Raw genomic sequence first — 12,209 nt, 5'->3', positions numbered from 1 at the left:
CTGGTGGGGAGAGAGTTCAACCATGCTGGATACCGATGTTTTTACTCAGGCAATTCACAGGCACAATTACACTGGGCACAGACTAGTTTTTAGATTTGGTTGAGTTGTCAACTAATGTGAATTCAATGTGAAATCAACAAAATATGTCACAAGGACATTGGATTTAGGTTAAAAGTTGGGTGGAAAAAAATACAAAATACCATTACGTTGATTACTTTTTGCAAATCCAATTAATTTCCCACGTTGATTCAATGTCATCACACAGAGTTTTGGGGGTGAAAACAATGTTGATTCAACCAGGTTTTTCCCAGTGGGATGAGTCCACAATGATCATCATTATGTCAGGAATATCAGATATTGAGGTAGACATGTAACATAGACTACATCAGCATACCATTAAATAGTAGTCATAGTAATGGAATAATTAGTGTAGAGACAAAGAAAACAAACACACATTCTTAAAACAGGATTGGAACATTACTATATGAAACAAGTACAGGACATAACATCCCGATGATCATTATGGTAAAGTGTTCCTGATCCTGTTAGTAGCCTAGCTGCCCTGTGGTCTGTGTGTCTCTGTCTGCTGCCCGGGGCCACTAACTGTGCCAAGTCTCTCCCTGACCTGATCTGACCAATGCAACCTAAAGGGTGAGGAAGCCCTTTAGATAGAGTGTGAACACCTGGCTCTGGCACCAACATCACACTCACTGACTTGGTGGACATAATGAGATTACGGGTAGCAGGTGGCGATAGAGGAGAATATGGGGCACCACAGGAGGTTAAGACACGTGGTGAGACAAGTAAACAAATGGGGCGGATGGTCATCAGTGTAACGCTATGGAGCATCTCAGATGTAAACGGGAAATAATGAGTGGTTTTTCTTTTGGTGAAAAGACTATGTTGCAAATTGTGATTGTAGTTTGTCTAACAAAAAGCCACATATTTTACCTTTTGTAGAATGTTAGCTCCAGAGTATCTTGTGGTAGTCTCGCGTAGTTGCACTGAAAGGATATTAGCCCAAAACTGGACCCTGAAATAGACACAGAGCGAGAGAGAGAGATTGGTGATGAGGGATACTAGATAATCTATCATCCCGTCTATGACAGAATATAATCACCAAGATTTTTTGGCCTTGCTGTCTACATGACGTTCAAAACCCAGACAGGATCCATGTGCAAAAAAATCCATGAATATCACCACCGTAATGACAATTTATTGTTTATTAATCCAAATAGACAGTAGATGGTTCCAGGTGTCCTTTAAGCACATGATGGGATTTTAAGGCACCTCTCTGTATATCAACAGACAGACAGAAAAATGGTGTTGTACTGAAATTAAATAGAATGCTGTGGGACGTTATTGATTTGCTCCTCATAACCTCATCTGAGATTGCTTTAGAACTCTTTGTTGCTCTTTTGTCTGGATGTTGTGTAGCATCCTGAGATAGGAATATCTGATCGTACCATGTACCTTTATGAAGGATGCTACAGAAGCCATTGTATTACTGTCACTCATAAATTAAACAGTGCTCAGTCTACTACAATAATGATGTGCAATCCATAATGCAATGCGGAACTCCATTAAACAGGATGGAACTGAATTCGGAAAATATTCAGACCCCTTGACTTTTTCCACACTTTGTTACGTTACAGCCTTATTCTAAAATTGAATAAATTGTTCTTCCCTTCATCATTCTACACACAATACCCTGTAATGACAAAGCAAAAACAGATCTTTAGAAATGTTTGCAAATGTATAACAAAATAAAAAAACAGAAATATCACATTTACATTCAGACGCTTTACTCAGTGCCTTGGCAGCACCTTTGGCAGCGATTACAGCCTCAAGTCTTATTGGGTATGACTCTTGGGTGTGAAGCTTTGTCCCATTCTTCTCTGCAGATCCTCTCAAGCGCTGTCAGGTTGGATGGGGAGCGTCGCTGCACAGTTATTTTTAGGTCTCTCCAGAGATGTTCCATCGGGTTGAAGTCCGGGCTCTGGCTGGGCCACTCAAGGACACTCAGAAGCCCCGTAGCCACTCCTGCGTTGTCTTGGCTGTGTGGTTAGGGTCGTTGTCCTGTTGGAAGGTGAATCTTCGCCCCAGTCTGAGATCCTGAGCACTCTGGAGCAGGTTTCATCAAGGATCTCTCTGTACCTTGCTCTGTTCATATTTCCCTCCATCCAAACTTCTTCCTTTTAAGAATGATAGAGGACACTGTGTTCTTGGGGACCTTCAATTCTGCAGAAATTTTTTGGTACCCTTCTGCAGATCTGTGCCTCAACACAATCCTGTCTCGGAGCTCTACGGACAATTCCTTCGACATCATGGCTTGGTTTTTGCTCTGACATGCGCTGTCAACTGTGGGACCTTATGTAGACAGGTGTGTGCCTTTCCAAATTATGTCCAATCAATTGAATTTACCACAGTTGGACTCTAATGAAGTTGTAGAAAATGTCTCAAGGATGATAAATGGAAACAGGATGCACCTGAGCTCAATTTCGAGTCTCATAGCAAAGGGTCTGAATACTTATGTAAATAAATAAGTATTTCTGTTTTTATTTTTAATGCATTTGCAAATTTCAAAAAACCTGTTTCCACTTTGTCATTATGGGATATTGTGTGTAGATTGGTTAAATATAACAAATCCTCATCCATTTTAGAATAAGGCTGTAACGTAACAAAATGTGGAAAAGGGGAAGTGGTCTGAATACTTTCTGAACCCACTGTACAGGTAAGTGAATATTATCCATGAACTGCATACTAGAACTGGGATGACAAACTGAAAATGATCAACACCATCATTGCCGATCACTTATAGCAGGCATTTTGCAGATATCCTTCATTACAAAAGTAGCCTATACTAGAGAAATGTGTAGTTTGAAATGAAATAAGTTTGCTAAAATGGGTGATAGTCAATGGGATAATTGATGGCTACAACCATCAAACTAGTAGTAGTAGTAGTTTAAAGGATAATAATAAAAACTGTGGTGCACATTGTTATAATTTATCGTTATCGCGTCAATTCAGGCCTCAGTGGTAACCTGTATTGGAAACCACACAAAAGCATCAGTTAATGATAATACAAGGTAAAGAAGTATAGGACATGGGTGCAATGGCAGGTACTGTACCATTGGAATTGGAGTCAAGGCCTACCTACTGTATAGTATAAAGCTTAGTGATGAACAGGAGCGGCTTTAGAGGTTAAGTTCATTAGGATTCCCATTAGGTACTGCACATGCGGCAGCTACTCTTCCTGGGGTCCACATAAAACATACACATACATTACAAAGAGTTATATTGAAAAGACAGCAAGTGACAACAAAAAATACTATTTACACACTATTCACACACACACACATATATATATATATTGATATTGTTATATACAATAGAGTTAAATTAGAGCTTTACAGAGAGGAGAGACGCTGTGATCCAGGATGACATGGCTCTATACATAACTGAGCAAAGCATTCAATCTATTTTTGGTTTCGGTACCGTGAAAAAACCCAAAGTGGCATGTCTGGTGGGGTATGTATGTCTGTTTGAAGTGTATGCAGTACACGTCCTGGTAATCCGTCTGGCCCTGCGGCCTTGTGAATGTTGGCCCGTTTAAAGGTCTTACTCACATCGGCTGCGGAGAGCATTATCAAACAGTCTTCTGGAACAGCTGGTCTTCTCATGCATGCTTCAGTGTTACTTGCCTCGAAGCGAGCATAGAAGAAGTTTAGCTCATCTGGTAGGCTCGTGTCACTGTGTTTTCCTTTGTTGTCTGTAATGGCTTGCAAGCCCTGCCACATCCGACGAGCATCAGAGACGGTGTAGTAAGATTCGATCTTTGTCCTGTATTGATGCTTTGCCTGTTTGATGGTTCGTCGGAGGGCATAGCGGGATTTCTTTTAAGCTTCCGGGTTAGAGTCCCGATCCTTGAAAGTTGCAGCTCTAACCTTTAGCTCAGTGCGGATGGTGCCTGTAATCTATGGCTTCTGGTTGGGGTATGTGCGTACGGTCACTGTGGGGACGATGTCATCGATGCACTTATTGATGAAGCCAATGACTGATGTGGTGTACTCCTCAATGCCATCAGAGGAATCCCGGAACATATTCCACTCTGTGCTAGCAAAACAGTCATGTAGCTTAGCATCTGCTTCATCTGACTTTTTTATTGATCTAGTCACTCTCCCTCACCAAATAGAGGGTGAGGGAGAGCTTTGTATGCTTCTCTATGTGTGGAGTAAAGGTGGCCTAGAGTTCTTTACCCTCTGGTTGAGCGCCTCCTCTGGGTGAGGGTTTTCTTGTTTGCTTATGGCAGAATACAGCTTATTCAATGCTATCTTTGTGCCAGCCTCTGACTGTGGTGGTATGTAATCAGCTACAAAGAATACAGATGAAAACTCTCTCGGTAGGTAGTGTGGTCTACAGCTTGTCATGAGATTCTCTACCTCAGGCGAGCAATAGCTCGAGACTTCCTTAGATATCGTGCACCAGCTGTTGACCACTGCCCCTTGTCTTACCAGACGCTGCTGTTCTATCCTGCCGGTACATCGTATAACCAACCAGCTGTATGTTGATGTTGTTGTCGTTCAACCACGACTCGTTGAAACATAAGATATTACAGTTTTAAATGTCCCGTTGGTAGTTTAATCTTTCGCGAAACTCAGCGATTTTATTGTCCAAAGACTGCACGTTTGCTAGCAGAATGGAGGGAAGTGGGGGTTTATTCGATCGCCTGTGAATTCTCAAATATCAGCCGGACCTTCGGCCCCTCTTTCTCCACGTCCTCTTCACACAGATCAGGGGGATCTGGGCCTGTTCCCGAGGAAGCAGCGTATCTTTCACGTTGGGCTCGTCCAAGTCTTGAAAGGAAAAAGAGGATTCTGCTAGTCCGTGGTGAGTAATTGCAATCCTGATGTCTAGAAGTTATTTTCGGTCATAAGAGACGGTAGCGGCAACATTATGTACAAAAAAAGTACAAAAATAAGATATAAACAACCAGAGCCTGAACAACTAGTACAGTTGATCTTCGTGTCAAAAATGTAAAACACATTTTTTATAAAAGACATTCGCCACAAGAACTTTGTCAATATGACTTGGCCATGATAACTGGCATTGTGTAGTGGATAAACTAGCTGGCCCACTCTAGCCTAACAGGGCCCTGGGGCACTGGAGCCAGCAGACTGGGCCAGACTGGCAGAGGAGTTAGAAGTTGTGCTGGGCTGGGAGAGATAGCTTGATCTCATTAGAATATGAAGGCCAGCAGTCAGATATTAGAGCAGACTGGATCTGTGCAGCCTGGACTAGGAGCTGGGTGTTGTAGGACTTATCAACTGTATGCAGGGATGCCTTTGTGTTGTCTTAGAAATGCTGCATTATCTCACCAACACCAACACCCATTCTGTCACACCTCTGTGATGCAGAGGTTCTGTCGTCCCGTAGGTCTGATATTTGATTGGAGGTTAACTCAACATTAATGCTATTGGTCAACAACTCATCACTGCTTTTACCTATTCACTACCAAGGCCAAGGCATGCATACTTCAGGAGAGTCTGGGTCTGGGTCAGTCTAGATTCAGTTGTGAAACAAATGCTGCCAGCATCCACTGAAAATCAATCACTAACTTTCTCTCTTTCCTCCATCTCTCCCTGACCCCCTCCATGGCTCTCTCTTCTTTGTTCCTGACCTGTGCTGGTGAGATACCTACACTGTCTGTCTTTCTCTCTCTCTCTCTCTCTACCCCAGGGACTCTTGGAGCATGGCCTTTCGGGCTAGGACTTCTCTCTCTCTCTTTCTCCCTTTCTGATCATGCCTAGAGTAATGCATTGTAATGCTTGTTAATGTTTTGTAATTTAAGCTTCGTGCCTTGTATTTGATTTTATTCATTTTACAATGTTATTAAATATCTGCCTTCAGTATTCCACTCACAGACCAATTCTTGCTAGTCAGCGTCAACTCATTGCCTAATGCTTGCTTGCATATTTGAATTCTCTTAATGGAGTCAGATAAACATTTGTATAGGATAATTGCATAGTATTATCACGGGCTACAGGTGAGGTATATATGGTATATAATATACATATGATACATATTACCTCACTACAAAGTGGGCTGGGAGCTGCAGGTGGTGCAGCCTGCAGGCTATAGAGCCCAAACAGACACAGTCAGGATTATGGCACTATGGCTCAGCTCAGGATAATGCTGTATATAGGATCAGATATAGGATCAGATATAGGATCAACTGATGGGCTTAAAGGGTCCCAGCGGGACACATACACACTGCACATTGTCATTACACAGCAGTGTTGTGTATTCATTTGTGTGTGTGACTGTGCGTTTGTGTGCATCTGTGTGTGTGTCTGGCTGTGTGAGCAATATCAAAGCAGATTTGTTTAACCAAAGATATAACATATTGTTAACATTCTGTCCCAAATCAAGCAATGCTCATTCAACCTACTACAGTCGGGCTGAGGCTTCAGGCGGTGATGGACCCAGCAGGGTGCAGGTTAACACACAGGAGGTTCCTCTGACTACACACTCCAATCTGCACGACCATCTGTGTGGGCCTCTGTGTTTGTATGTGTGTGTGTATATATGTGTGTACGTGTACATACTGTATATACATATATATATATATATATATATGTGTGTGTGAGTGCGCGCGCACATGTGTGTGTGTGTGTGTGTGTGTGTGTGTGTGTCACAGCCACCATCCCGGATAACATGTTATCCTGCAGTGTCTTGCAGATAACAGTGGTCAACTGATTGTATGCACTTTTACATTTGGACCACTTCCTGCTGAATGACTGACCACCGCTGACTGACTGACCACTGCTGAATGACTGACCACCGCTGACTGACTGACCACTGCTGAATGACTTTCCACTGCTGACTGACTGACCAACGCTGACTGACTGACCACCGCTGAATGACTGACCACTGCTGAATGACTGACCACCGCTCACTGACTGACTGACCACCGCTGACTGTCTGACCACCGCTGACTGACTGACCACCGCTGACTGACTGACCACCGCTGACTGTCTGACCACCGCTGACTGACTGACCACCGCTGACTGACTGACCACTGCTGAATGACTGACCACCGCTGAATGACTGACCACCGCTGAATGACTGACCACCGCTGCCTGACTGACCACTGCTGAATGACTGACCACCGCTGACTGACTGACCAACGCTGAATGACTGACCACCGCTGACTGACTGACCACCGCTAACTGACTGACCAACGCTGACTGACTGACTGACCACCACTGACTGACTGACCACCGCTGACTGACTGACCAACGCTGACTGACTGACCACTGCTGACTGACTGACCACCGCTGAATGACTGACCACTGCTGAATGACTGACCACCGCTGACTGACTGACCACCGCTGACTGACTGACCACTGCTGAATGACTGACCACCGCTGACTGACTGACCACCGCTGACTGACTGACCACTGCTGAATGACTGACCACCGCTGACTGACTGACCACTGCTGAATGACTGACCACCGCTGACTGACTGACCACTGCTGCCTGACTGACCACTGCTGACTGACTGACCACTGCTTAATGACTGACCACCGCTGACTGACTGACCACTGCTGAATGACTGACCAACGCTGAATGACTGACCACTGCTGACTGACTGATCACCGCTGAATGACTGACCACTGCTGAATGACTGACCACCGCTGAATGATTGACACTGCTGAATGACTGACCACCACTGACTGGGTTTCCGGTGGTAGACAACAAAAAACAGGATTCTCAGTGCCAAAGATGATGACATCCTATGCCAAATGTTGCCTGATGGGAACTAAGATTAGTAAAGTTATCAAATTCTCATACATAAACAGTAGCTTGTCAAGTATCTTTTATCTGTGACACACTGGTGTAAAGACCGGTAGAGCCTCATTATTGTTATTTTATTGTGTTTCTTATTTTTTTAGTTTATTTTCGTAAATATTTTCTTAACACTGCATTGTTGGTTAAAGGCTTGTAAGCATTTCACGGTAAGGTCTACAACACCTTGTATTTGGCGTATGTGACAAATAAAATTGTATTTGATTTTGCTGTTGGGAACTTTGAAGAGCGCGATAGCTTTGGGTCAATCAGTATGATTTTTGACCTGACTCAAGTAAATGTATGTAAGATCAGGAGAATATCCCGTTTGTCCAGCGCCAGCCCTATAATGGCCTACAAATACAATCTACAGAATCCCAGACAAGCACAGAACAGCCAGCTTTCCCCATTGTGCCTTGGGGATATAGTGATGCACTTTACCACAAAGACAAGTCTAGACTATTCCCACATGGGAAATATAATGTAGCGAACCACTGGACAAACACTCCATCACATCAGCACACTAAGTGACCTGATGATGAGGTTTGTTCTCTTCCAGCTGAGTAAAACAGTGGCTGATTTCCACAAGAGGAGAAAATCTGGATTTTGAAAGCAAGAGGGGAAAAAAATCAGGGCTTTGTCACAATCACATCAAATCATGTTGTGCGACTGGCCTCGATGCCCTCTGGCTCTGTCCCCTAATGTGGTGGGATGAGAGATGAGTGTGGACACAGGGCCAGGCGGGCAGAGAGCAGAGGGCAAAGTGTGGGACTCAACCGTGATTAATCTCCCAGGCTCATGTGACCTTTTTGAGGGCTGTGGTTTTGGTGACAGTTGGATGGGGTTAAATTATAGCAGAGGGAGAGAAGCGGAGGGAGAGGAGAGAGGAATCAGGGTCAATGTGTAATCAGGCCTTAAAACACACCGAACAGCAGCTGACTGCAGATAAACAACAAGCACCAGCCAGTCAGGCAGTCAGCCAGTCAGGCAGTCTATCAGACAGAACGTATCAGAATAGAGATTCAATCTCCTCCTTATATGCCATTTATCAGACAGTTTTATCCTCCTCTTGAATAACTGGGCTGGATTCGACTGGTCAGACATTTTATCCTCAAACATTTTGCAAGAGCAACACTTGCATTTGTTAGAAGTGAGAAAGTCAGTAGTCACTTGCATCCATCCTCTTTTACTGCTGCTGAACCGTAGTCAGGGTGACAAGATGCTGAGAAAACTATGGAGACCCATCACCATCAACTAGAGGATTGCGACAGACCACATAGATATAGGAGATAGTATGGTGAGAATACCACTGAGCTGAGTGAATAGACTTGTGCCACTTGTGCCTCTAAATTTGGCATGAGCCCTCAGATCCTCAGAAAGTTATACAGCTGCACCATGTAGAGCATCCTGCCTGGTAGCATCACCGCCTGGTAGCATCACCGCCTGGTAGCATCACCGCCTGGTAGCATCACCGCCTGGTAGCATCACCGCCTGGTATGGCAACTGCTCGGCATCCAACCGCAAGGCGCTACAGAGGGTAGCGCGTATGTCCCAGCACATCACTGGGGCCCAGCTCCCTGCAATCCAGGATCTCTATACCAGGCGGTGTCAGAGGAAGGCACTAATAATTGTCAAAGACTCCAGCCTCTCAAGTCACAGACTGTTCTCTCTGCTACCGCACAGCAAGCGATACTGATGCACCAACTCTGGGACCAACAGGACCCTGAACAGCTTCTACCCCCAAGCCATAAGACTGCTAAATAGTCAGTTAAATATTTAACCATTAGTTACGCAAACTATCTGCATTGACCTTTTTTGCACAAACTCTTTTGACTCATTACATATGCTGTTGTGACTGGTTATTATCTATCTATCCTGTTGCCTAGTCACTTTGCCCCTACCTACAGGGTTGAAGTATATGTACATACAGCGCCTTCAGAAAGGATTCAGACCCCTTGACTTTTTCCACATGTTGTCACCTTACAGCCTTATTCTAAAATGGATGAAAATGTTTAATTTCCTCATCAATCTACACACAATATCCCAGACAATTTCATCCGTTTTAGAATAAGGCTGTAACGTAACAAAAATGTGGAAAAAGGCAAGGGGTCTGAATACTTTCCGAATGCACCGTATCTACCTCAATTTCTTCATACCCCTACACATAAACTTGGTACTGGTACCCCCCATCTAAAGCCAAGTTAACATTACTCATTGTGGATTTATTCCTTGTTATTTCTCTCATTTCTCTCTCTCTGCTTTGATGGAAAGGGCCTATAAGTAAGCATTTCACTGTTAGTCTACACCTGTTGTTTACCAAGGATGTGACAAATAACATTGTATTTTATTTGTATTTGACACACAAAGCATCAGTAGGCTATATGAAACGTTAAAGGAGAGACTGTTGGAGGTGAGCAGTACTACATAGTTTTAAGGGTCTACTCACGTCTCAGGCGGTATCTTCATCTGAGCGTGAGCAGTGAAGCAGAACCAGCTGAAACACAGGATCCACAGGCCTAGCCTCAGCCCTGTGGGGGTTCCTCTGGGTCCCAGCCTCAGCCCTGTGGGGGTTCCTCTGGGTCCCAGCCTCAGCCCTGTGGGGGTTCCTCTGGGTCCCAGCCTCAGCCCGGTGGGGGTTCCTCTGGGTCCCAGCCTCAGCCCTGTGGGGGTTCCTCTGGGTCCCAGCCTCAGCCCTGTGGGGGTTCCTCTGGGTCCCAGCCTCAACCCTGTGTTTGTTTCTCCACCTGATCTGGCTCTGGGTCGTAGTCCCATCCTGCCTGGGTCCACTGTGTCGCCTGAGGAGGATATCCGTACGGTTCCGCTGGCTATGGCTCCTCTCCAATATCTCAGTCAGCACACAACAAAACAACAACAACACACTTCAGGATCAGCAAGCCTCAGGAAAGTGTTGAGGAACATCTCAATGAGTCTGCAGGGTATAGGGTTAAGTTTCCTCATGTCGGCTAAAGGAAGTGGAAGACTCTGACGTTCTTTTTGACTGTGTGACCCAGAATGCTCTTCTCCTCAGTGTGCGTGAATATCCGGTGTCTGGATCCTGTCATCCTCCAACCCTTTCTCTCCTTATTTTATCATCCTCTCAAAACCACAGGTCAATCTCTCCTCTTTACAATCCTAAAGCACCACAACCTGCTCCTGTTGCCTTCTGGTGTTGGAAGATCAGAAGCTATAAAACACTCCAATATGACACAATGAAGAGGCAGTATTTAGATCACTGCGACCTGTCCATCAACCATGACCAAGACATTCCAACAACTATTCACCAGAAGTTCACCATGCAGTGGTCATTCACATGGATCTAGAGTGCTGTAGTTCCTATGTGTCCTGCCGGTGAAGGATCCCCTCCTGGTCCCTGGTTGCCCAGAGCAGATGAAAAGGTTACGCAGAGACCAGACCAGACAGATGTGCCATCACACTGACAACATCAACGGCCAGATGAATATATCCACAGATAGAGGCAGGAGGGACGCATGTAGCAGCCATTGATTTGCCGACGCTGCCTTCTCTGACAGTCACCCAATTTAGGGCATAATCTACTTGGATTAAAACTCCCTACCCCAACCAACAAGGGGATAGGAGAGAGAGAGGAAGGGAGGGGTGGATAGAGGGAGGGAGGGGTGGATAGTGGGAGGGAGGGGAGTAGAGAGGAGGGAGGGAGGGGAGTGGAGAGGAGGAGGGAGGGGAGTAGAGAGGAGGAAGAGAGGGGTGGATAGAGGGAGGGAGGGGAGTAGAGAGGAGGAGGGAGGGGTGGATAGAGGGAGGGAGAAGAGTAGAGAGGAGGAGGGAGGGGAGTTGAGAGGAGGAAGGGAGGGGTGGATAGAGGGAGGGAGGGGAGTAGAGAGGAGGAAGGGAGGGGTGGATAGAGGGAGGGAGGGGAGTAGAGAGGAGGAGGGAGGGGAGTGGAGAGGAGGAGGGAGGGGAGTAGAGAGGAGGAAGGGAGGGGTGGATAGAGGGAGGGAGGGGAGTAGAGAGGAGGAGGGAGGGAGGGATCGAAGCGGAGGATTGGATGAGGGGTTTGTTTTATCTAAAAGGATTATATTGATTTCTGGAGACAGGCTCTTGTCCATCCAATCAGTGGATGAATAAAAGCCCCAACAGTTTGTTTTTAGCGAAGGAGGTGCTGGACTGTCTGGGACATCTAGCAGAGCCTGATACTCAACAAAAACACGCTTGCCAAGCCAGCTCCCGCCCGGCAACTCTGGCACTCTGGTACAGGAGCACCGCTAAGCAGGAATGGAGCAGTACTGCGTGAACACACTCACGCACGCACACACACACACATCTTCAAATAAACGCATGCTTGTATTTTTGTCTTGATACAACTTTGGAAACAGCGCTGC

At 45.5% G+C, this 12,209-nt stretch overlaps 1 protein-coding gene across 2 annotated transcripts in view; it reads right to left on the bottom strand.

Annotated features, from left to right (window-relative positions):
• Positions 1-11,356, bottom strand: part of LOC109898656 (voltage-dependent calcium channel subunit alpha-2/delta-4-like) — an 84,162-nt gene extending 72,806 nt beyond the window's left edge. For both annotated transcript variants that reach the window (XM_031833178.1, XM_031833179.1), the window contains exons 1-2: positions 10,298-11,356; positions 952-1,033 (exon numbers count right to left, since the gene is read on the bottom strand). In XM_031833178.1, the coding sequence (XP_031689038.1) occupies positions 952-1,033; positions 10,298-10,623 (408 nt within the window). In that variant the 5' untranslated portion in view covers positions 10,624-11,356. The remainder of the gene's footprint in view (positions 1-951; positions 1,034-10,297) is intronic.
• Positions 11,357-12,209: the final 853 nt, after the last annotated feature.

Source organism: Oncorhynchus kisutch, linkage group LG10 (genome assembly GCF_002021735.2).
Source record: "Oncorhynchus kisutch isolate 150728-3 linkage group LG10, Okis_V2, whole genome shotgun sequence".
Taxonomy (NCBI): domain Eukaryota; kingdom Metazoa; phylum Chordata; class Actinopteri; order Salmoniformes; family Salmonidae; genus Oncorhynchus; species Oncorhynchus kisutch.
The sequence above is the reverse complement of the archived record's forward strand: the minus strand, read 5'-3'. Positions and strand labels throughout refer to the sequence as shown.